This window comes from Nothobranchius furzeri, chromosome 1 (genome assembly GCF_043380555.1).
Source record: "Nothobranchius furzeri strain GRZ-AD chromosome 1, NfurGRZ-RIMD1, whole genome shotgun sequence".
In the NCBI taxonomy this organism is placed as follows: Eukaryota; Metazoa; Chordata; class Actinopteri; order Cyprinodontiformes; family Nothobranchiidae; genus Nothobranchius; species Nothobranchius furzeri.
The window spans coordinates 7,986,890-8,013,449 of NC_091741.1; the positions used below are offsets into that span (position 1 = coordinate 7,986,890).

The following is a 26,560-nucleotide window of genomic DNA, read 5'->3' on the forward strand; positions in this document are numbered from 1 at the left end:
TGCCTTAAAGAAAAATGTCCGGATACACCTTTGGAGGCTCATAACTTGGCTTCTGAATGTCCTAGAGAGGTCAGGTTGGGTTTAAATGACTCCAATTAACAGCCCCTATCACCAGCAGAAGGAATGGAGTCATTAGCACGTACGGTTTTTAAACAGCACCCTGAAATATGTCGCACAAAGCACATTTTCACATAATGTTGGTTCCTTTTGTGTGAAAACAAGGTCCAATCTGGCTGAAACACAACAGGAAGGTAGAATCTATTGAGTTGTAAGTTATCTGTACATTTCATGATGATAGCACATTCCTAAGGGGGTCAGATGATGTCCCAAAAGTCACCGGATCACTTCTGCCTTAAAGACAAATGTCCGGATACACCTTTGGAGGCTCAGAACTTGGCTTCTGAATGTCCTAGAGAGGTCAGGTTGGGTTTAAATGACTCCAATTAACAGCCCCTATCACCAGCAGAAGGAATGGAGTCGTCAGCACTTATGGTTTTTAAATGGCACCCAGAAATATGTCGCACCAAGCACAATTTCACATATTTCTGGTTGAAAAACCTGTGATACAAGCTCCAATCTGTCTGAAATTAACACATGATGGACCTGTGAGGTCAAGGAGCACACAGTATCAGTGTCAAGTCTGGAGGTTGAAGAGAACCCCGTTTTTAGCTGAAATCCATCTTTTTTCTGACCTCTGACCCAGAACAGCACCAGAACAACGAGCTTCGGCTACCAAACTGCCTGAGCTAGCTCTGGGTGACGGCGGCATGCCAAATCGACGTTTGTTTGGTGAAAATCGGTTGAGAAATGCCACTTTGCCGAGCACATGGCAGAAAAGGCGGGAAAAGTGCCGTACGGCTCCAAACGGACGCTTAACACGATGCGACCGGCACGAACTCGACGTATGTGTTTCGGGCCAGTGCTGGGATACACCAGAAGAGTTTTCGGGCGCCTCGGATCAACGATGGCCGAACGGCAGCCAAAAAGGGTCTAAAAATCGTGGTTTCGGGCCTAGGGTTTTGCCGGTCTCTTTTAATTCATTAAAAATAGTTAAATTCCACGTACCGACATGAAATTCACATATGTTGTAAAGAAGGACATGCCGAATCATAATATTTTAGTTGCGTCACGCTACGTTGCTCACTGACCAAGTTCGGCCACTAGGGGCACAGTCGAAAATTGTTTACACTCTCTGGTTCGGAAGTCCGGTACGAGCGCAAAAATCTACTCATCTTTTCGATAGCCCTCACGGCGCTAGAATTGCGCCATTGTAAACTTGCAAAAATCGCGCACTTTGGGGGGCTATATCTCCGGAACAACAAAATATTTTGCCACCAAACCACCTCGGATGGACTCGTGCTTGGCCCCCGAACAACATATCCGAAGATGGCATCGCTGGCACCAGCAGAACTTTTTCTTTCCACTTTCTACCAGAAAAACACAAGTCCTCTTTGAGGCGATGGGTCTAAGAGGGCATTTTTTGGCCAAACTCAGACACAACTTTTTTTTTTTTCAATTTTGACAGCGGATTATGAGTGCTTGGCACCACGGGGACCACCTCTCCAAAAACGGGACGGATCGGGCGTTCCCTTGAGGAGCTGTGGCCAAAAAGAGCGTGACCTCTGGCGACCTGGGGTTCGGAAAAGAACCGAAACAAAGAGCTACGGCTACCAAACTGCCTGGGCTAGCTCGGGGTGAGGGCGGCATGCCAAATCGACGTTTGTTTGGTGAAAATCGGTTGAGAAACGCCACTTTGCCGAGCACATGGCAAAATGGAGGGAAAACTGCCCTCAGGCCCCAAACGGACGCTTAGCACGTTGCGACCGGCACGAGCTCGACGTATGTGGTAGCTGTCAGCTATCTAAAGGAAATGTGCAAGTGTCAACTCTCTAGGTTGAGCAGAACCCTGTTTTTCAGCTCCAAAACAGCCCAAATCCATCATTTTCTCTGCTTGTACCAAGAGGCTGTGAACCTTGACCCTTCTGAATAAGCCAGCAACTTGAAAACTGCATATGTTGTAGCTGTCAGCTATTTAAAGAAACATTCTCAGTTTCAAGTCTCTAGGTTGAGGAGAACCCTGTTTTTCAGCCCCAAAACAGCCCAAATCCATCATTTTCTCTGACCTCTGACCCAGAACAGCACCGGAACAACGAGCTACGGCTACCAAACTGCCTGGGCTAGATCGGGGTGACGGCGGCATGCCAAATCGATGTTTGTTTGGTGAAAATCGGTTGAGAAATGCCAATTTGCCGAGCACATGGCAAAATGGAGGGAAAACCGCCCTCAGGCCCCAAACGGACGCTTAACACGATGCGACCGGCACGATTTTGAAATCTGTGGTTCGGACCAGTGCTGGGATGCACCAAAAAAAATTCGTGCGCCTCGGACCAACGTGGGCTGAACGGCGGCCAAAAAGGGGCTCAAGTGGCAGAAGGCCGCAAATGAAGCCTGAGCTAAATTTTCACACTTTTGGGCCGCCGTTTGAATTCGGTTTGGCGTAGCCGCACGAAATTTGGGGTGGTGCATCCCGGCTACCATCTCATCGACGCACGTCGAAATCGATGCCGTCGGACCTTTTCGAGCGCCCTTACGGGACGCTTGTCCAAGCAGATATAGTCAGGTGTCTGGTTACACCTTTGTGGGCTTATAACTTGGCTTCTGAATATCCTAGAGAGGTCAGGCTGGTTTTAAAATACTCCAATGAATGGTCTGTATCTAGAACAGAATGAATGGAGTGGATAGGATGTACAGTTTTTAAATGGCACCCAGACCTATGTTGCACCAAGCACAAGTTCATATTATTATGGGTCCAGTTCTCTGAAAAAAGCTTCAATCAGGCTGAAACATCACAGGAAGGTACAATCTATTGAGTTGTAAATGAATCATGTGTTTCATGATGATAGCACATTCCTTAGGGGGTCAAATGTTGTCACAAAGGTCATTGGATCACTTCTTCTTTAAAGGTGTGGTTCGTAACACACCTTTGTGGGCTTATAACTTGGCTTCTGAATATCCTAGAGAGGTCATGTTGGTTTTAAAATGCTCCAATTAACAGCCCCTACTACCACAAAAAGGAATGGAGTAATAAGCACTTATGGTCTTTAAATGGCACCCAGAATTATGTTGCACAAAGCACAATTTCACATATTTCTGGGTCCATTTGTGCGAAAACAAGGTCCAATAAGGCTGAAACATCACATGAACGTATAGTCTATGGAGTTGTAAGTGATCTGAACGTTACCCTAACAGGGTCAAATGAAGTCACAAAGGTCACCAGACCTGAAATGGAGACTCAATTTTGGTGCTTCTTCAAAAGTAACCCAAAATGGAGGCCTCCAATTTGGGTCTTCTTCTAAAGTAACCCAAAATGGAGGAAATGGAGGCCTCCATTTTGGGGCTTCTTCAAAAGTAACCCAAGATGGAGGCCTCCATTTTGGGTCTTCTTCTAAAGTAACCCAAACTGAATTTTTCAATTAAGGAAGCCTTCAATTTGGGTTACTTTCAACTACATGCAAAAGAAGCCCGAAATGTAGGCCTCCATTTTGGTGCTTCTTCAAAAGTAACCCAAAATGGAGGCCTCCAATTTGGGTCTTCTTCTAAAGTAACCCAAAATGGAGGAAGTGGAGGCCTTCATTTTGGGGCTTCTTCAAAAGTAACCCAAAATGGAGGCCTCCAATTTGGGTCTTCTTCTAAAGTAACCCAAAATGGAGGAAATGGAGGCCTCCATTTTGGGGCTTCTTCAAAAGTAACCCAAAATGGAGGCCTCCAATTTGGGTCTTCTTCTAAAGTAACCCAAAATGGAGGAAATGGAGGCCTCCATTTTGGGGCTTCTTCAAAAGTAACCCAAAATGGAGGCCTCCAATTTGGGTCTTCTTCTAAAGTAACCCAAAATGGAGGAAATGGAGGCCTCCATTTTGGGGCTTCTTCAAAAGTAACCCAAAATGGAGGTCTCCAATTTGGGTTTTCTTCTAAAGTAACCCAAACTGAATTCTTCAATTAATGAATGTTACACCCCTCTATGGGCTCAGCTAGGAAGGTGAGGGGAATAAACATAAGATGGACCAGTCTAACAAAAGTGACCCTCGTTGGGGAGAAAAAGGCTTGTCCAAGCAAGACCAAACTCAAAGTTTCCTTTCAAGGATTTTATTACAAAAAGAAAGTACCAAAAGAAGGGCCAAAAACCCTTACCAAACTGAGTTTAAACGGATAACTGAAAATGTCCAGAGGACCAACCACTCTTAAAATTAATCTCCTTTATTTAAAAAGGGAATGAAACGCAAAAGGGGGAAATCCCACCCTTAAATTAACCAAGGTTTGTCTAACAGACAAAACCAAATGCTGAATTAACTTAGGTTACCCAAACAACAAAAATAGCTCAGGAAACTGAGACTTCAAAAGGGGAATAATCCCCACCTGGTAATTTAAACCACAAGATGGTCTAGCAGACACACCAAAACCAAAATTACCGCTTAACTGCAAATATCCCAAAACACAAAAGGTTCTAAAGCTGCTTCTTTATAAAAAGCCAACAACAACCTGGTATTAACTACAAAGTCTCTGGTAACTGCCAATGGGGAGAGAACAAACGTTGCCTCTGCAACTCCAAACATTTCTCTCCCCTGATGAGCTCCAGCTGGCCGCTTTTGAAGGGCCGGCTGATGAGATAAAAAGTCCCAGCTGCTTGTGCCTGCCGCTCCGGCGCTCTCCATGGTGCTGGAGTAAGGACAACATCCCAGAGCGTAGCTGTCCGTGGTGCTGCGCTGCTGCACAGGGAACGGCGCGGAGCACACCTCTGGGCTTCAAAACGGCTGCGGCCGTAACATCCCCACCCTTAAAAGAAAAAAGGAGGGGGTGAGATAAAGAATCTAAAACCATACCTAAGACACCACCATCTTTTTTTCTTAAAACGCAAGATGCATGTAAAACTCAACAGTATCCTCCATTTACACACAACCAGGGCATCCCGCTAACTACCTATGGGGGAGCTTCTCTAACTCAACCCTTGCTCTTCATGCGGGTTAAGGCGGGCAGATTAAGCACATGTGTGGGTGTACACATACAAACCAGCGACGACGAGGGGTGGCCCATTGGCAAGCCCGTCCCCCATCACCCTGGGGTGCTCCCGAGATGTCTGCAGGACACAGACAACACTAGCCTCTTGCCGCAACCCTAGAGAAAACAACAAACGGCAACACCCTAAAGAGGGTGAAGCCCTTGTGCCTACAAGGGGCCCTGGAAGGAGGAGTTAAAACAAATTGTATGCATCTGTGATATGTAGTGGTTATTGGACGCTACAGGTTACCAAAACTTCTGGACAACCCATCAGCAATGATGTTGTTAGTCCCCTTCTTGTGTCGAACCTCGATGGCATATTCCTGTAGGATGAGCGCCCACCGCATGAGCCGCTGGTTCTGGTTATACATCCTACTGAGGAAAGTCAAAGGGTTATGGTCTGTATACACTATTGTAGGAGAACAACTGGAACCCACGTAAACGTGGAAATGCTGCAATGAAAGGAGTAGAGCCAACGTTTCCTTTTCAATGGTGGAATAGTGCAGTTGGTGTCGGTTGAACTTCTTAGAAAAATAACAGACCGGATGATCAATACCAGCTGAATCTTCCTGGATCAGCACACTTCCAGCGGCTATAGCGCTGGCATCAACTTCCAGCTTGAACGGCCTGGTCAGATCGGGTGCAGCCAGGACAGGAGCAGAGCACAGCAGCAGCTTGGCAGCCTCAAAAGAGGCTTGGCACTCCGAAGTCCATTCAAACTTCCTTTTGGGACTTAGCTGATCTGTGAGAGGAAGAACAACAGCAGAAAAGTTTCGACAAAACCCCCTATAGTATCCAACCATGCCCAGGAACCGTCTCAGTTCTCGGCGAGTAGAGGGAGGAGGAAACGACATCATAGCCTTCACCTTTTCATGCAGGACCTTTACTTTCCCCTGCCCAACTTCTTTACCTAAGTAAGTGACGGTAGCCTTAACAAAGTCACATTTGGCCAAGTTCAGGGTCAGGTTGGCCTGCACCAGACGATCAAATAACTGAGTGAGAGTGTTGAGGTGTTCTTCCCAGGTGTCTGTATAAACAACAATATCGTCGAGGTAAGCACTACAATGTGAGAGGCCAGAAGTAACAGTGTTAATTAACCTTTGGAAGGTGGCAGGTGCATTTTTCATGCCAAAGGGTAACACAGTGTACTGTAAAAAGGCATCTGGGGTAACAAAAGCTGACATAAGAGAAGCTTCTTCTGTTAAAGGTACCTGCCAATATCCCTTTAACAGGTCCAACTTAGTCACAAACTTGGAAGGTCCCACACTGTCAACGCAATCATCTATACGGGGTAGAGGATATGAGTCTGAGATGGTAACCGCATTTAACTTCCTGTAATCGGTTATAAACCGAGCGGTTCCATCTGGTTTCCTCTCCACCAGACAGGGTGAACTCCAGGGGCTCCTGCTGGGAATAGCAAAGCCATTTTTCAATAAGTACTCCGTTTCTTCTTTCATAATCAGTCTTTTCTCGGGACTAGCACGGTACGGATGCTGTCTAATGGGCTTGGCTTCACTCACCTCAACATGATGTGCTAACACAGTGGTCTGAGTGGGCACATCAACAAACAGACTCTTCCTAGAGTGAATTAACTTCACCAAGTCTCCAGCCATTTCAGGTGACAAATGTGTTATCTGTCCTTCCAGTTCCTTAAGTGCCTCGGAGTTATTTAACCGAGGACTACAACTAGAGGGGAAGTCTTCTCCGACTTCACCAGCTTCCTGTGGTACCATAGGTTTGTTAGCAGCATCTGGTACTAAAACACAAGTTGTTACAGGTTTAGACAGAGGGGAACCATCCTCATAGCGCTTCAACATGTTAACATGACAAACCCTGCTTTTTTGTCTCCTGGCAGGTGTGTGTAGCACATAATTTGTGTCCCCGAGCTTACTCAGGATCTCAAATGGTCCCTCAAATTTGGTGCTGAGAGCCGAATTGGACAAAGGAGTTAGAACCAGTACCTTGTCTCCAACTGCAAAGTTACGTCTGGTTGCCGTCTTATCATACTGAACCTTCATCTTCAGTTTAGCTTTGTCCAAGTGAGTTTTAGCAATAGAGTTTGCTTCCTTTAATCTTTTCTGGAAGAGTTGGACATACTCCCGCACTTTTCTGTCAGGCAGATCAGAAAAAAGAAATCTCTCTTTTAGAGCTTTCAGGGGACCACGAGGAGTGTGTCCAAACACAAGCTGGGCAGGACTAAAACCAAGAGAATCCTGCACAGCCTCACGAGCAGCAAACAACACAAAAGGCAATCCTTCTTCCCACGTTTTGCTTTTACTTAAGCAATACTTTGTCAGCATTGCCTTTAAAGTTTGGTGCCATCTTTCCAAAGCGCCCTGACTCTGAGGATGATACGCGGATGACATGACATGTGTGATTCCTAAGGTTTTTGTTACCTGTTTGAACAGTTTAGATTTGAAGTTTGTCCCTTGGTCGGTCTGTATTACCTTTGGTAACCCAAAGATGGAGAAGAAATGGGTTAGAGCTCTGATTATAGACCTGGTGGTGATGGAGTTCAGCGGTATGGCCTCCGGAAACCTTGTAGCTGAACACATAAGGGTTAACAAAAATCGCTTTCCTGTTCTAGAAGGAGGTAAAGGTCCCACACAGTCTAAGATGACATGGTCAAAAGGCGTACTCACTACAGGAATGGGCTGTAACGGGGCAGGAGGAATGGGCTGGTTCGGCTTTCCTGTCATCTGACAGACATGGCAACGCCGACAGAAGAGAGACACCTCTTTCTTCATCCCTGGCCAAAAGAAATGCTGCAACAACAGTTTATAAGTTTTGTTGACACCCAAATGACCAGACCAGTCACTCTCGTGTGCCAAGGAGACCACATGTTCTCTGTAAGAGGATGGAACAATTATTTGTTTCACCAACCCCCATTCCATGCCCTCAGCCGCGGGCTGAGGCCAACAACGCACCAGCACATCATTATCTAATAAATAATGTGTTGTAGTTTTGTCTGTTTTATCTGAAGTGGTCACCTGTTCAAAATAAGGTTTCAGAGTAACATCACTCTTCTGTGCAGCAGAAAGGGTTTCTGCCGTAAGTGGAAAAGGTTCTCCTTGCTGAGGTTCAGCATCAGCCTTTTCTCTCTGCTCTTCTGCGCCTGATGACGGAACAAATCCAAGTCCATCATGGGCTGTCTGTTCGGAGTCATCACTGAGGAGTCTCATCAGCACTGAGTCACTTAACTGGATGTCCGCATTATTCTGCGTTTGCGAACGGGTGACAGCACAAGCTGGGTAAAAATGTGAATCAGCAGCACAATTTACATGTTCGGCTTGAGGTTGAGGAAATACTTCTAGAAGAGGTAGCACTTTACCTCCAGCAACATCATTCCCCAACAACACATCAACCCCGTTTACCGGTAAATGGTCACAAATGGCAACATCAAAGCAGCCGCTAACGAGCTGGCATTCCAGGTGAACGCGGTGCACCTGGGCAGGCAGGGATTTCATTTCAATTCCCTGTAACAAAACAGCGTACCCGCGTGAACTACTGGCTGAAAATGGGAGTGCGCTGCTCAGTATTAACGTTTGAGACGCACCTGTGTCTCTCAAAATGCGAACGTTTTGCTTGTCTGCATCACCAGGAGTCAACGAGATCTCCCCCGAAAGAATAAAGGGTGCAAAACAAGCATCAGGCTCCCCGGCGGCGCACAAGGGGTTAACCACAGGCGACTTTTTAAGGAATGCAACTTCCTTAGGAGCTGCAGTGGGCTTCCCGTTCTTTTTCTGCAACATAAAACAATCCTTAAGAACGTGTCCCGTTCTGTGACAATAGTAACAGGTACGGGTTTCAGGATTTCCGTTTTGAGAGCTTCTTTTTATGGATTTCTTCATCAAAACGGGCTGAACGTCTTTTCTCTCATCTCTCCTCACAACCTCTCTGTGAGTGAGTGTGAATTCGTCCGCTAAAAGGGACGCAGCTGATAAAGTGCTGACTTTTTGTTCGTTTAAGTAGGTTACCAGTCTCTCAGGCAGCTTACGTTTAAAATCCTCCAAAAGGATAAGCTCTCGGAGGTCACTCAAAGTTTTAATTTTTGTGGACGAACACCATTTATCAAACAGCATGCTTATTTCACGTGCAAATTCCACATGTGTTTGTCCAGCACTTTTCTTAGCTTGTCTGAATTTTTGACGATAAGCTTCTGGGATTAACTCATACGCTTGTAGTATAACAGTTTTCACTCGGTCATAGTCCAGACCATCTGTGACAGGGAGCGCAGACAGAACTTCTAAAGCTCTGCCGCTCAGCTTGCACTGGAGCAGCAGCGACCACACCCCGTGCGGCCACTGCAACGTCTCCGCAATTCTTTCAAAAGCTACAAAATAGCTGTCAACCTCGGTCTCTCTAAATGTAGGCATTAAGGAAATGCACTTACTAATGTCAAAGGCCGGGGTTGTGGCGGGTTGCGGAGCTTTGGTGGGCGTGATATGAAGTCCAGGGTTGGAAAGCTGGGCTTCCAGTTCCAATTTCCTTATTCTCACAGCTGTGTCAGCTTCAATCTCCATCCTCCGAACCTCCAGTTCCATCTGGAGTCTTTTTGCCTGGGCTCTCTCCTCTCTTTCCATGTCCAGACGTGCCAGCCGCACCTGCAGTCGTGCGTCTCGAGATCCTTCCGTCGGCGAACCTGGGGAGGTCGGAACAGACTTTCGTACGGTTAGAGGAGCTTTTCCTGTCTCCATCGTCTCACCCTCATGAGCCTCCGCAGCAGCAGGGACTTCAGGATCGTCACATTCATCAGGATCTGCAGGAGATCCTTCTGGTTCCGTCTTTGCACCAGACTCATTCTCAGTCTTTAAAATCCCCATGTCCTCCAAATGCTCCACAATGAGCAATTTCAAGTCTTTTTTCAGCACAGGGTTTGGGATGTCAAGAGCAAGGTTGACAGCTATCTGCAGAAGGTCAGCCTTGCGGCAACGCTCCAGCACCTCACGGGATGGAGCCTCCATAAATGTCTCCACACAAAACTGAGCCATGTTTAAGCACAAAACAAAATGACACAACACAAAACAGCGTGGGTTTTGTGTCTTCACAAAACCAACAAAGAGCAAATGTTAAAACTAGTCCAAACGTTTGGCACGGGCTTAACTGATCTAAAACAGGCTATAAACGTGTAATAAAACAGCTATAAATCAGTTCAAATCCCGGACGAGCCCCCATTTATGTTACACCCCTCTATGGGCTCAGCTAGGAAGGTGAGGGGAATAAACATAAGATGGACCAGTCTAACAAAAGTGACCCTCGTTGGGGAGAAAAAGGCTTGTCCAAGCAAGACCAAACTCAAAGTTTCCTTTCAAGGATTTTATTACAAAAAGAAAGTACCAAAAGAAGGGCCAAAAACCCTTACCAAACTGAGTTTAAACGGATAACTGAAAATGTCCAGAGGACCAACCACTCTTAAAATTAATCTCCTTTATTTAAAAAGGGAATGAAACGCAAAAGGGGGAAATCCCACCCTTAAATTAACCAAGGTTTGTCTAACAGACAAAACCAAATGCTGAATTAACTTAGGTTACCCAAACAACAAAAATAGCTCAGGAAACTGAGACTTCAAAAGGGGAATAATCCCCACCTGGTAATTTAAACCACAAGATGGTCTAGCAGACACACCAAAACCAAAATTACCGCTTAACTGCAAATATCCCAAAACACAAAAGGTTCTAAAGCTGCTTCTTTATAAAAAGCCAACAACAACCTGGTATTAACTACAAAGTCTCTGGTAACTGCCAATGGGGAGAGAACAAACGTTGCCTCTGCAACTCCAAACATTTCTCTCCCCTGATGAGCTCCAGCTGGCCGCTTTTGAAGGGCCGGCTGATGAGATAAAAAGTCCCAGCTGCTTGTGCCTGCCGCTCCGGCGCTCTCCATGGTGCTGGAGTAAGGACAACATCCCAGAGCGTAGCTGTCCGTGGTGCTGCGCTGCTGCACAGGGAACGGCGCGGAGCACACCTCTGGGCTTCAAAACGGCTGCGGCCGTAACAATGAAGCATTCATTTTGGGCTACTTTTGAATGTTGTAAAAGTAGCCCAAAAGGAATTGTGTTGCACGAAGCACAATTTCACATCATTCTGTGTTCATTTGTGTGAAAACAAGGTCCAATCAGGCTGAAACGCTACAAGAAGGTAGAATCTATTGAGTTGTAAGTGATCTGAACGTTTCATGATGATAGCACTTTCCTAAGGGGGTCAAACCATGTCCCAAAGGTCACCTGATCTGGTGTCAATTTAAAGAAGTAGTCCAGTTACACCTTTGTGGGCTTATAACTTGGCTTCTGAATATCCTAGAGAGATCATGTTTGTTTTAGTGTACTCCAATCAACATCCCCTACAACCTCAAAAAGGAATGGAGTCATTAGCACTTATGGTTTTTAAATGGCACCCAGAATTATGCTGCACTAAGCACAATTTCACATCATTCTGGGTTCATTTGTGTGAAAACAAGGTCCAATCAGGCTGAAACGTTACAGGAAGGTAGAATCTATTGAGTTGTAAGTGATCTGAACGTTTCATGATGATAGCACTTTCCTAAGGGGGTCAAACCATGTCCCAAAGGTCACCGGATCTGGTGTCAATTTAAAGAAGTAGTCCAGTTACACATTTGTGGGCTTATAACTTGGCTTCTGAATGTCCTAGAGAGATCAGGTTTGTTTTAATGTACTCCATCCAACAGCCCCTACAACCACAAAAAGGAATGGAGTCATTAGCACTCATGGTTTGTAAATGGCACCCAGAATTATGTTGCACGAAGCACAATTTCCCATCATTCTGGGTCCATTTGTGTGAAAAAAAGGTCCAATCAGGCTGAAACGTTACAAGAAGGTAGAATCTATTGAGTTGTAAGTGATCTGAACGTTTCATGATGATCGCACATTCCAATAGGGGGTCAAACCATGTCCCAAAGGTCACCGGGCCTGGTGTCAATTTAAAGAAGTAGTCCAGTTACACATTTGAGGGCATATAACTTGGCTTCTGAATGTCCTAGGGAGATCAGGTTTGTTTTAGTGTACTCCAATCAACAGCCCCTACAACCTCAAAAAGGAATGGAGTCATTAGCACTTATGGTTTGTAAATGGCACCCAGAATTATGTTGCACGAAGCACAATTTCACATCATTCTGGGTTCATTTGTGTGAAAACAAGGTCCAAACAGGCTGAAACGTTACAGGACGGTAGAATCTACTGAGTTGTAAGTGATCTGAACGTTTCATGATGATAGCACTTTCCTAAGGGGGTCAAACCATGTCCCAAAGGTCACCGGATCTGGTGTCAATTTAAAGAAGTAGTCCAGTTACACATTTGTGGGCTTATAACTTGGCTTCTGAATGTCCTAGAGAGATCAGGTTTGTTTTAGTGTACTCCAATAAACAGCCCCTACAACCACAAAAAGGAATGGAGTCATTAGCACTTATGGTTTGTAAATGACACCCAGAATTATGTTGCACGAAGCACAATTTCACATCATTCTGGGTCCATTTTTGTGAAAACAAGGTCCAATCAGGCTGAAACGTTACAGGAAGGTAGAATCTACTGAGTTGTAAGTGATCTGAACGTTTCATGATGATAGCACTTTCCTAAGGGGGTCAAACCATGTCCCAAAGGTCACCGGGCCTGGTGTCTCTTTAAAGAAGTAGTCCAGTTACACATTTGTGGGCTTATAACTTGGCTTCTGAATGTCCTAGAGAGGTTAGGTTTGTTTTAGTGTACTCCAATCAACAGCCCCTACAACCACAAAAAGGAATGGAGTCATTAGCACTTATGGTTTGTAAATGGCACCCAGAATTATGTTGCACGAAGCACAATTTCACATCATTCTGGGTCCATTTGTGTGAAAACAAGGTCCAATCAGGCTGAAACGTTACAAGAAGGTAGAATCTATTGAGTTGTAAGTGATCTGAACGTTTCGTGATTATCGCACATTCCTATAGGGGGTCAAACCATGTCCCAAAGGTCACCGGGCCTGGTGTCACTTTAAAGAAGTAGTCCAGTTACACCTTTGAGGGCTTATAACTTGGCTTCTGAATGTCCTAGAGAGATCAGGTTTGTTTTAGTGTACTCCAATCAACAGCCCCTGCAACCTCAAAAAGGAAGGGAGTCATTAGCACTTATGTTTTTTAAATGGCACCCAGAATTATGTTGCACGAAGCACAATTTCACATCATTCTGGGTCCATTTGTGTGAAAACAAGGTCCAATCAGGCTGAAACGTTACAAGATGGTAGAATCTATTGAGTTGTAAGTGATCTGAACGTTTCATGATGATCGCACATTCCAATAGGGGGTCAAACCATGTCCCAAAGGTCACCGGGCCTGGTGTCAATTTAAAGAAGTAGTCCAGTTACACCTTTGAGGGCATATAACTTGGCTTCTGAATGTCCTAGGGAGATCAGGTTTGTTTTAGTGTACTCCAATCAACAGCCCCTACAACCTCAAAAAGGAATGGAGTCATTAGCACTTATGGTTTGTAAATGGCACCCAGAATTATGTTGCACGAAGCACAATTTCACATCATTCTGGGTTCATTTGTGTGAAAACAAGGTCCAAACAGGCTGAAACGTTACAGGAAGGTAGAATCTACTGAGTTGTAAGTGATCTGAACGTTTCATGATGATAGCACTTTCCTAAGGGGGTCAAACCATGTCCCAAAGGTCACCGGGCCTGGTGTCTCTTTAAAGAAGTAGTCCAGTTACACATTTGTGGGCTTATAACTTGGCTTCTGAATGTCCTAGAGAGGTTAGGTTTGTTTTAGTGTACTCCAATCAACAGCCCCTGCAACCACAAAAAGGAATGGAGTCATTAGCACTTATGGTTTGTAAATGGCACCCAGAATTATGTTGCACGAAGCACAATTTCACATCATTCTGGGTCCATTTGTGTGAAAACAAGGTCCAATCAGGCTGAAACGTTACAAGAAGGTAGAATCTATTGAGTTGTAAGTGATCTGAATGTTTCGTGATTATCGCACATTCCTATAGGGGGTCAAACCATGTCCCAAAGGTCACCGGGCCTGGTGTCACTTTAAAGAAGTAGTCCAGTTACACCTTTGAGGGCTTATAACTTGGCTTCTGAATGTCCTAGAGAGATCAGGTTTGTTTTAGTGTACTCCAATCAACAGCCCCTGCAACCTCAAAAAGGAATGGAGTCATTAGCACTTATGGCTTTTAAATGGCACCCAGAATTATGTTGCACGAAGCACAATTTCACATCATTCTGGGTTCATTTGTGTGAAAACAAGGTCCAATCAGGCTGAAACGTTACAGGAAGGTAGAATCTATTGAGTTGTAAGTGATCTGAACGTTTCATGATGATAGCACTTTCCTAAGGGGGTCAAACCATGTCCCAAAGGTCACCGGGCCTGGTGTCTCTAAAGAAGTAGTCCAGTTACACATTTGTGGGCTTATAACTTGGCTTCTGAATGTCCTAGAGAGGTTAGGTTTGTTTTAGTGTACTCCAATCAACAGCCCCTACAACCTCAAAAAGGAATGGAGTCATTAGCACTTATGGTTTGTAAATGGCACCCAGAATTATGTTGCACGAAGCACAATTTCACATCATTCTGGGTCCATTTGTGTGAAAACAAGGTCCAATCAGGCTGAAACGTTACAAGAAGGTAGAATCTATTGAGTTGTAAGTGATCTGAACGTTTCGTGATTATCGCACATTCCTATAGGGGGTCAAACCATGTCCCAAAGGTCACCGGGCCTGGTGTCACTTTAAAGAAGTAGTCCAGTTACACCTTTGAGGGCTTATAACTTGGCTTCTGAATGTCCTAGAGAGATCAGGTTTGTTTTAGTGTACTCCAATCAACAGCCCCTGCAACCTCAAAAAGGAATGGAGTCATTAGCACTTATGGTTTTTAAATGGCACCCAGAATTATGTTGCACGAAGCACAATTTCACATCATTCTGGGTCCATTTGTGTGAAAACAAGGTCCAATCAGGCTGAAACGTTACAGGAAGGTAGAATCTATTGAGTTGTAAGTGATCTGAACGTTTCATGATGATCGCACATTCCAATAGGGGGTCAAACCATGTCCCAAAGGTCACCGGGCCTGGTGTCAATTTAAAGAAGTAGTCCAGTTACACCTTTGAGGGCATATAACTTGGCTTCTGAATGTCCTAGGGAGATCAGGTTTGTTTTAGTGTACTCCAATCAACAGCCCCTACAACCTCAAAAAGGAATGGAGTCATTAGCACTTATGGTTTGTAAATGGCACCCAGAATTATGTTGCACGAAGCACAATTTCACATCATTCTGGGTTCATTTGTGTGAAAACAAGGTCCAAACAGGCTGAAAAGTTACAGGAAGGTAGAATCTACTGAGTTGTAAGTGATCTGAACGTTTCATGATGATAGCACTTTCCTAAGGGGGTCAAACCATGTCCCAAAGGTCACCGGATCTGGTGTCAATTTAAAGAAGTAGTCCAGTTACACATTTGTGGGCTTATAACTTGGCTTCTGAATGTCCTAGAGAGATCAGGTTTGTTTTAGTGTACTCCAATCAACAGCCCCTACAACCACAAAAAGGAATGGAGTCATTAGCACTTAAGGTTTGTAAATGGCACCCAGAATTATGTTGCACGAAGCACAATTTCACATCATTCTGGGTCCATTTTTGTGAAAACAAGGTCCAATCAGGCTGAAACGTTACAGGAAGGTAGAATCTACTGAGTTGTAAGTGATCTGAACGTTTCATGATGATAGCACTTTCCTAAGGGGGTCAAACCATGTCCCAAAGGTCACCGGGCCTGGTGTCTCTTTAAAGAAGTAGTCCAGTTACACATTTGTGGGCTTTTAACTTGGCTTCTGAATGTCCTAGAGAGGTTAGGTTTGTTTTAGTGTACTCCAATCAACAGCCCCTACAACCACAAAAAGGAATGGAGTCATTAGCACTTATGGTTTGTAAATGGCACCCAGAATTATGTTGCACGAAGCACAATTTCACATCATTCTGGGTCCATTTGTGTGAAAACAAGGTCCAATCAGGCTGAAACGTTACAAGAAGGTAGAATCTATTGAGTTGTAAGTGATCTGAACGTTTCGTGATTATCGCACATTCCTATAGGGGGTCAAACCATGTCCCAAAGGTCACCGGGCCTGGTGTCACTTTAAAGAAGTAGTCCAGTTACACCTTTGAGGGCTTATAACTTGGCTTCTGAATGTCCTAGAGAGATCAGGTTTGTTTTAGTGTACTCCAATCAACAGCCCCTGCAACCTCAAAAAGGAATGGAGTCATTAGCACTTATGGTTTTTAAATGGCACCCAGAATTATGTTGCACGAAGCACAATTTCACATCATTCTGGGTTCATTTGTGTGAAAACAAGGTCCAATCAGGCTGAAACGTTACAGGAAGGTAGAATCTATTGAGTTGTAAGTGATCTGAACGTTTCATGATGATAGCACTTTCCTAAGGGGGTCAAACCATGTCCCAAAGGTCACCGGATCTGGTGTCAATTCAAAGAAGTAGTCCAGTTACATATTTGTGGGCTTATAACTTGGCTTCTGAATGTCCTAGAGAGATCAGGTTTGTTTTAATGTACTCCAATTAACAGCCCCTACAACCACAAAAAGGAATGGAGTCATTAGCACTTATGGTTTGTAAATGGCACCCAGAATTACGTTGCACAAAGCACAATTTCACATCATTCTGGGTTCATTTGTGTTAAAACAAGGTCAATTCAGGCTGAAACGCTACAAGAAGGTAGAATCTATTGAGTTGTAAGTGATCTGAACGTTTCATGATGATAGCGCTTTCCTAAGGGGGTCAACCCATGTCCCAAAGGTCACCGGATCTGGTGTCAATTTAAAGAAGTAGTCCAGTTACACATTTGTGGGCTTATAACTTGGCTTCTGAATGTCCTAGAGAGATCAGGTTTGTTTTAATGTACTCCAACCAACAGCCCCTACAACCACAAAAAGGAATGGAGTCATTAGCACTTATGGTTTGTAAATGGCACCCAGAATTATGTTGCACGAAGCACAATTTCACATCATTCTGGGTCCATTTGTGTGAAAACAAGGTCCAATCAGGCTGAAACATTACAAGAAGGTAGAATCTATTGAGTTGTAAGTGATCTGAACGTTTCATGATGATCGCACATTCCTATAGGGGGTCAAACCATGTCCCAAAGGTCACCCGGCCTGGTGTCACTTTAAAGAAGTAGTCCAGTTACACCTTTGAGGGCGTATAACTTGGCTTCTGAATGTCCTAGAGAGATCAGGTTTGTTTTAGTGTACTCCAATCAACAGCCCCTACAACCTCCAAAAGGAATGGAGTCATTAGCACTTATGGTTTTTAAATGGCACCCAGAATTATGTTGCACGAAGCACAATTTCACATCATTCTGGGTTCATTTGTGTGAAAACAAGGTCCAATCAGGCTGAAACGTTACAGGAAGGTAGAATCTATTGAGTTGTAAGTGATCTGAACGTTTCATGATGATAGCACTTTCCTAAGGGGGTCAAACCATGTCCCAAAGGTCACTGGATCTGGTGTCAATTTAAAGAAGTAGTCCAGTTACACATTTGTGGGCTTATAACTTGGCTTCTGAATGTCCTAGAGAGATCAGGTTTGTTTTAGTGTACTCCAATCAACAGCCCCTACAAACAAAAAGGAATGGAGTCATTAGCACTTAAGGTTTGTAAATGGCACCCAGAATTATGTTGCACGAAGCACAATTTCACATCATTCTGGGTCCATTTGTGTGAAAACAAGGTCCAATAAGGCTGAAACGCTACAAGAAGGTAGAACCTATTGAGTTGTAAGTGATCTGAACGTTTCAAGATGATCGCACATTCCTATAGGGGGTAAAACGGTGTCCCAAAGGTCACCGGGCCTGGTGTCTCTTTAAAGAAGTAGTCCAGTTACACATTAGTGGGCTTATAACTTGGCTTCTGAATGTCCTAGAGAGGTTAGGTTTGTTTTAGTGTACTCCAATCAACAGCCCCTACAACCACAAAAAGGAATGGAGTCATTAGCACTTATGGTTTGTAAATGGCACCCAGAATTATGTTGCACGAAGCACAATTTCACATCATTCTGGGTTCATTTGTGTGAAAACAAGGTCCAATCAGGCTGAAACGTTACAGGAAGGTAGAATCTATTGAGTTGTAAGTGATCTGAACGTTTCATGATGATAGCACTTTCCTAAGGGGGTCAAACCATGTCCCTAAGGTCACCGGATCTGGTGTCAATTTAAAGAAGTAGTCCAGTTACACATTTGTGGGCTTATAACTTGGCTTCTGAATGTCCTAGAGAGATCAGGTTTGTTTTAGTGTACTCCAATCAACAGCCCCTACAACCACAAAAAGGAATGGAGTCATTAGCACTTATGGTTTGTAAATGGCACCCAGAATTATGTTGCACAAAGCACAATTTCACATCATTCTGGGTCCATTCGTGTGAAAACAAGGTCCATTCAGGCTGAAACGTTACAGGAAGGTAGAATCTATTGAGTTGTAAGTAATCTGAACGTTTCATGATGATCGCACATTCCTAAGGGGGTCAAACCATTTTCCAAAGGTCACCGGATCTGGTGTCAATTTAAAGAAGTAATCCAGTTACACATTTGTGGGCTTATAACTTGGCTTCTTAATGTCCTAGAGAGATCAGGTTTGTTTTAGTGTACTCCAATCAACAGCCCCTACAACCACAAAAAGGAATGGAGTCATTAGCACTTAAGGTTTGTAAATGGCACCCAGAATTATGTTGCACGAAGCACAATTTCACATCATTCTGGGTCCATTTGTGTGAAAACAAGGTCCAATCAGGCTGAAACGCTACAAGAAGGTAGAATCTATTGAGTTGTAAGTGATCTGAACGTTTCAAGATGATCGCACATTCCTATAGGGGTAAAACCATGTCCCAAAGGTCACCGGGCCTGGTGTCACTTTAAAGAAGTAGTCCAGTTACACCTTTGTGGGCTTATAACTTGGCTTCTGAATGTCCTAGAGAGGTTAGGTTTGTTTTAGTGTTCTCCAATCAACAGCCCCTACAACCACAAAAAGGAATGGAGTCATTAGCACTTATGGTTTGTAAATGGCACCCAGAATTATGTTGCACGAAGCACAATTTCACATCATTCTGGGTTCATTTGTGTGAAAACAAGGTCCAATCAGGGTGAAACGTTGCAGGAAGGTAGAATCTATTGAGTTGTAAGGGATCTGAACGTTTCATGATGATAGCACTTTCCTAAGGGGGTCAAACCATGTCCCAAAGGTCACCGGATCTGGTGTCAATTTAAAGAAGTAGTCCAGTTACACATTTGTGGGCTTATAACTTGGCTTCTAAATGTCCTAGAGAGATCAGGTTTGTTTTAGTGTACTCCAAACAACAGCCCCTACAACCTCAAACAGGAATGGAGTTATTAGCACTTATGGTTTTTAAATGGCACCCAGAATTATGTTGCACGAAGCACAATTTCACATCATTCTGGGTTCATTTGTGTGAAAACAAGGTCCAATCAGGCTGAAATGTTACAGGAAGGTAGAATCTATTGAGTTGTAAGTGATCTGAACGTTTCATGATGATAGCACTTTCCTAAGGGGGTCAAACCATGTCCCAAAGGTCACAGGATCTGGTGTCAATTTAAAGAAGTAGTACAGTTACACCTTTGTGGGCTTATAACTTGGCTTCTGAATGTCCTAGAGAGAAGAAGGTTTGTTTTATTATACTCCAATCAACAGCCCCTACAACCACAAAAAGGAATGGAGTCATTAGCACTTATGGTTTTTTAATGGCACCCAGAATTATGTTGCACGAAGCACAATTTCACATCATTCTGGGTTCATTTGTGTGAAAACAAGGTCCAATCAGGCTGAAACGTTACAGGAAGGTAGAATCTATTGAGTTGTAAGTGATCTGAACGGTTCATCATGATATCACTTTCCTAAGGGGGTCAAACCATGTCCCAAAGGTCACCGGATCTGGTGTCAATTTAAAGAAGTAGTCCAGTTACACATTTGTGGGCTTATAACTTGGCTTCTGAATGTCCTAGAGAGATCAGGTTTGTTTTAATGTACTCCAATCAACAGCCCCTACAACCACAAAAAGGAATGGAGTCATTAGCACTTATGGTTTGTAAATGGCACCCAGAATTATGTTGCACGAAGCACAATTTCACATCATTCTGGGTTCATTTGTGTGAAAACAAGGTCCAATCAGGCTGAAACGCTACAAGAAGGTAGAATCTATTGAGTTGTAAGTGATCTGAACGTTTCGTGATGATAGCACTTTCCTAAGGGGGTCAAACCATGTCCCAAAGGTCACCGGACCTGGTGTCACTTTAAAGAAGTAGTCCAGTTACACCTTTGTGGGCTTATAACTTGGCTTCTGAATGTCCTAGAGAGATCAGGTTTGTTTTAATGTACTCCAATCAACAGCCCCTACAACCACAAAAAGGAATGGAGTCATTAGCACTTATGGTTTGTAAATGGCACCCAGAATTATGTTGCACGAAGCACAATTTCACATCATTCTGGGTCCATTTGTGTGAAAACAAGGTCCAATCAGGCTGAAACGCTACAAGAAGGTAGAATCTATTGAGTTGTAAGTGATCTGAACGTTTCAAGATGATCGCACATTCCTATAGGGGGTAAAACCATGTCCCAAAGGTCACCGGGCCTGGTGTCACTTTAAACAAGTAGTCCAGTTACACCTTTGTGGGCTTATAACTTGGCTTCTGAATGTCCTAGAGAGGTTAGGTTTGTTTTAGTGTACTCCAATCAACAGCCCCTACAACCACAAAAAGGAATGGAGTCATTAGCACTTATGGTTTGTAAATGGCACCCAGAATTATGTTGCACAATGCACAATTTCACATCATTCTGGGTTCATTTGTGTGAAAACAAGGTCCAATCAGGCTGAAACATTACAGGAAGGTAGAATCTATTGAGTTGTAAGTGATCTGAACGTTTCATGATGATAGCACTTTCCTAAGGGGTTCAAACCATGTCCCAAAGGTCACCGGATCTGGTGTCAATTTAAAGAAGTAGTCCAGTTACACATTGGTGGGCTTATAACTTGGCTTCTGAATGTCCTAGAGAGATCAGGTTTGTTTTAGTGTACTCCAATCAACATCCCCTACAACCTCAAAAAGGAATGGAGTCATTATCACTTATGGTTTTTAAATGGCACCCAGAATTATGCTGCACGAAGCACAATTTCACATCATTCTGGGTTCATTTGTGTGAAAACAAGGTCCAATCAGGCTGAAACGTTACAGGAAGGTAGAATCTATTGAGTTGTAAGTGATCTGAACGTTTCATGATGATAGCACTTTCCTAAGGGGGTCAAACCATGTCCCAAAGGTCACTGGATCTGGTGTCAATTTAAAGAAGTAGTCCAGTTACACATTTGTGGGCTTATAACTTGGCTTCTGAATGTCCTAGAGAGATCAGGTTTGTTTTAGTGTACTCCAATCAACAGCCCCTACAAACAAAAAGGAATGGAGTCATTAGCACTTAAGGTTTGTAAATGGCACCCAGAATTATGTTGCACGAAGCACAATTTCACATCATTCTGGGTCCATTTGTGTGAAAACAAGGTCCAATAAGGCTGAAACGCTACAAGAAGGTAGAACCTATTGAGTTGTAAGTGATCTGAACGTTTCAAGATGATCGCACATTCCTATAGGGGGTAAAACGGTGTCCCAAAGGTCACCGGGCCTGGTGTCTCTTTAAAGAAGTAGTCCAGTTACACATTAGTGGGCTTATAACTTGGCTTCTGAATGTCCTAGAGAGGTTAGGTTTGTTTTAGTGTACTCCAATCAACAGCCCCTACAACCACAAAAAGGAATGGAGTCATTAGCACTTATGGTTTGTAAATGGCACCCAGAATTATGTTGCACGAAGCACAATTTCACATCATTCTGGGTTCATTTGTGTGAAAACAAGGTCCAATCAGGCTGAAACGTTACAGGAAGGTAGAATCTATTGAGTTGTAAGTGATCTGAACGTTTCATGATGATAGCACTTTCCTAAGGGGGTCAAACCATGTCCCTAAGGTCACCGGATCTGGTGTCAATTTAAAGAAGTAGTCCAGTTACACATTTGTGGGCTTATAACTTGGCTTCTGAATGTCCTAGAGAGATCAGGTTTGTTTTAGTGTACTCCAATCAACAGCCCCTACAACCACAAAAAGGAATGGAGTCATTAGCACTTATGGTTTGTAAATGGCACCCAGAATTATGTTGCACAAAGCACAATTTCACATCATTCTGGGTCCATTTGTGTGAAAACAAGGTCCATTCAGGCTGAAACGTTACAGGAAGGTAGAATCTATTGAGTTGTAAGTAATCTGAACGTTTCATGATGATCGCACATTCCTAAGGGGGTCAAACCATTTTCCAAAGGTCACCGGATCTGGTGTCAATTTAAAGAAGTAATCCAGTTACACATTTGTGGGCTTATAACTTGGCTTCTTAATGTCCTAGAGAGATCAGGTTTGTTTTAGTGTACTCCAATCAACAGCCCCTACAACCACAAAAAGGAATGGAGTCATTAGCACTTAAGGTTTGTAAATGGCACCCAGAATTATGTTGCACGAAGCACAATTTCACATCATTCTGGGTCCATTTGTGTGAAAACAAGGTCCAATCAGGCTGAAACGCTACAAGAAGGTAGAATCTATTGAGTTGTAAGTGATCTGAACGTTTCAAGATGATCGCACATTCCTATAGGGGTAAAACCATGTCCCAAAGGTCACCGGGCCTGGTGTCACTTTAAAGAAGTAGTCCAGTTACACCTTTGTGGGCTTATAACTTGGCTTCTGAATGTCCTAGAGAGGTTAGGTTTGTTTTAGTGTTCTCCAATCAACAGCCCCTACAACCACAAAAAGGAATGGAGTCATTAGCACTTATGGTTTGTAAATGGCACCCAGAATTATGTTGCACGAAGCACAATTTCACATCATTCTGGGTTCATTTGTGTGAAAACAAGGTCCAATCAGGGTGAAACGTTGCAGGAAGGTAGAATCTATTGAGTTGTAAGGGATCTGAACGTTTCATGATGATAGCACTTTCCTAAGGGGGTCAAACCATGTCCCAAAGGTCACCGGATCTGGTGTCAATTTAAAGAAGTAGTCCAGTTACACATTTGTGGGCTTATAACTTGGCTTCTAAATGTCCTAGAGAGATCAGGTTTGTTTTAGTGTACTCCAAACAACAGCCCCTACAACCTCAAACAGGAATGGAGTTATTAGCACTTATGGTTTTTAAATGGCACCCAGAATTATGTTGCACGAAGCACAATTTCACATCATTCTGGGTTCATTTGTGTGAAAACAAGGTCCAATCAGGCTGAAATGTTACAGGAAGGTAGAATCTATTGAGTTGTAAGTGATCTGAACGTTTCATGATGATAGCACTTTCCTAAGGGGGTCAAACCATGTCCCAAAGGTCACAGGATCTGGTGTCAATTTAAAGAAGTAGTACAGTTACACCTTTGTGGGCTTATAACTTGGCTTCTGAATGTCCTAGAGAGAAGAAGGTTTGTTTTATTATACTCCAATCAACAGCCCCTACAACCACAAAAAGGAATGGAGTCATTAGCACTTATGGTTTTTTAATGGCACCCAGAATTATGTTGCACGAAGCACAATTTCACATCATTCTGGGTTCATTTGTGTGAAAACAAGGTCCAATCAGGCTGAAACGTTACAGGAAGGTAGAATCTATTGAGTTGTAAGTGATCTGAACGGTTCATCATGATATCACTTTCCTAAGGGGGTCAAACCATGTCCCAAAGGTCACCGGATCTGGTGTCAATTTAAAGAAGTAGTCCAGTTACACATTTGTGGGCTTATAACTTGGCTTCTGAATGTCCTAGAGAGATCAGGTTTGTTTTAATGTACTCCAATCAACAGCCCCTACAACCACAAAAAGGAATGGAGTCATTAGCACTTATGGTTTGTAAATGGCACCCAGAATTATGTTGCACGAAGCACAATTTCACATCATTCTGGGTTAATTTGTGTGAAAACAAGGTCCAATCAGGCTGAAACGCTACAAGAAGGTAGAATCTATTGAGTTGTAAGTGATCTGAACGTTTCGTGATGATAGCACTTTCCTAAGGGGGTCAAACCATGTCCCAAAGGTCACCGGACCTGGTGTCACTTTAAAGAAGTAGTCCAGTTACACCTTTGTGGGCTTATAACTTGGCTTCTGAATGTCCTAGAGAGATCAGGTTTGTTTTAATGTACTCCAATCAACAGCCCCTACAACCACAAAAAGGAATGGAGTCATTAGCACTTATGGTTTGTAAATGGCACCCAGAATTATGTTGCACGAAGCACAATTTCACATCATTCTGGGTCCATTTGTGTGAAAACAAGGTCCAATCAGGCTGAAACGCTACAAGAAGGTAGAATCTATTGAGTTGTAAGTGATCTGAACGTTTCAAGATGATCGCACATTCCTATAGGGGGTAAAACCATGTCCCAAAGGTCACCGGGCCTGGTGTCACTTTAAACAAGTAGTCCAGTTACACCTTTGTGGGCTTATAACTTGGCTTCTGAATGTCCTAGAGAGGTTAGGTTTGTTTTAGTGTACTCCAATCAACAGCCCCTACAACCACAAAAAGGAATGGAGTCATTAGCACTTATGGTTTGTAAATGGCACCCAGAATTATGTTGCACAATGCACAATTTCACATCATTCTGGGTTCATTTGTGTGAAAACAAGGTCCAATCAGGCTGAAACATTACAGGAAGGTAGAATCTATTGAGTTGTAAGTGATCTGAACGTTTCATGATGATAGCACTTTCCTAAGGGGTTCAAACCATGTCCCAAAGGTCACCGGATCTGGTGTCAATTTAAAGAAGTAGTCCAGTTACACATTGGTGGGCTTATAACTTGGCTTCTGAATGTCCTAGAGAGATCAGGTTTGTTTTAGTGTACTCCAATCAACATCCCCTACAACCTCAAAAAGGAATGGAGTCATTATCACTTATGGTTTTTAAATGGCACCCAGAATTATGCTGCACGAAGCACAATTTCACATCATTCTGGGTTCATTTGTGTGAAAACAAGGTCCAATCAGGCTGAAACGTTACAGGAAGGTAGAATCTATTGAGTTGTAAGTGATCTGAACGTTTCATGATGATAGCCCTTTCCTTAGGGGGTCAAACCATGTCCCAAAGGTCACCGGATCTGGTGTCAATTTAAAGAAGTAGTCCAGTTACACATTTGTGGGCTTATAACTTGGCTTCTGAATGTCCTAGAGAGATCAGGTTTGTTTTAATGTACTCCAACCAACAGCCCCTACAACCACAAAAAGGAATGGAGTCATTAGCACTTATGGTTTGTAAATGGCACCCAGAATTATGTTGCACGAAGCACAATTTCACATCGTTCTGGGTCCATTTGTGTGAAAACAAGGTCCAATCAGGCTGAAACGCTACAAGAAGGTAGAATCTATTGAGTTGTAAGTGATCTGAACGTTTCAAGATGATCGCACATTCCTATAGGGGGTAAAACCATGTCCCAAAGGTCACCGGGCCTGGTGTCACTATAAACAAGTAGTCCAGTTACACCTTTGTGGGCTTATAACTTGGCTTCTGAATGTCCTAGAGAGGTTAGGTTTGTTTTAGTGTACTCCAATCAACAGCCCCTACAACCACAAAAAGGAATGGAGTCATTAGCACTTATGGTTTGTAAATGGCACCCAGAATTATGCTGCACTAAGCACAATTTCACATCATTCTGGGTTCATTTGTGTGAAAACAAGGTCCAATCAGGCTGAAACGTTACAGGAAGGTAGAATCTATTGAGTTGTAAGTGATCTGAACGTTTCATGATGATAGCCCTTTCCTTGGGGGGTCAAACCATGTCCCAAAGGTCACCGGATCTGGTGTCAATTTAAAGAAGTAGTCCAGTTACACATTTGTGGGCTTATAACTTGGCTTCTGAATGTCCTAGAGAGATCAGGTTTGTTTTAATGTACTCCAACCAACAGCCCCTACAACCACAAAAAGGAATGGAGTCATTAGCACTTATGGTTTGTAAATGGCACCCAGAATTATGTTGCACGAAGCACAATTTCACATCATTCTGGGTTCATTTAGGTGAAAACAAGGTCCAATAAGGCTGAAACGTTACAAGAAGGTAGAATCTATTGAGTTGTAAGTGATCTGAACATTTCATGATGATCGCACATTCCTATAGGGGGTCAAACCATGTCCCAAAGGTCACCGGGACTGGTGTCACTTTAAAGAAGTAGTCCAGTTACACCTTTGAGGGCTTATAACTTGGCTTCTGAATATCCTAGAGAGATCAGGTTTGTTTTAGTGTACTCTAATCAACAGCCCCTACAAGCTCAAAATGGAATGGAGTCATTAGCACTTATGGTTTGTAAATGGCACCCAGAATTATGTTGCACGAAGCACAATTTCACATCATTCTGGGTTCATTTGTGTGAAAACAAGGTCCAATCAGGCTGAAACGTTACAGGAAGGTAGAATCTATTGAGTTGTAAGTGATCTGAACGTTTCATGATGATAGAA

At 43.4% G+C, this 26,560-nt stretch overlaps 1 protein-coding gene across 1 annotated transcript; it reads right to left on the minus strand.

Moving 5' to 3' along the window:
* Positions 1-2,517: 2,517 nt before the first annotated feature.
* Positions 2,518-10,184, minus strand: LOC139063175 (uncharacterized). Its single transcript, XM_070545507.1, has 3 exons — positions 9,446-10,184; positions 7,695-7,817; positions 2,518-7,597 (listed from the first exon to the last, which is right to left on the minus strand). The coding sequence occupies exons 1-3, from the start codon at positions 10,041-10,043 to the stop codon at positions 5,292-5,294; spliced, it is 3,027 nt and encodes a 1,008-aa protein (XP_070401608.1). The 5' UTR covers positions 10,044-10,184; the 3' UTR covers positions 2,518-5,291.
* Between the last annotated feature and the right edge of the window lie 16,376 nt (positions 10,185-26,560).

Bases quoted from the DNA above. Each gene is read 5' to 3' on its own strand.
- LOC139063175 (XM_070545507.1), bottom strand. From the start codon at position 10,043: ATGGCTCAGTTTTGTGTGGAGACATTTATGGAGGCTCCATCCCGTGAG. The intron at 7,818-9,445 runs GTAAGTGCATTT...CTGTTGTTGCAG, and splicing joins AACCCCGGCCTTTGACATTA to CATTTCTTTTGGCCAGGGAT. The intron at 7,598-7,694 runs GTGAGTACGCCT...TTATGTGTTCAG, and splicing joins CGTTACAGCCCATTCCTGTA to CTACAAGGTTTCCGGAGGCC.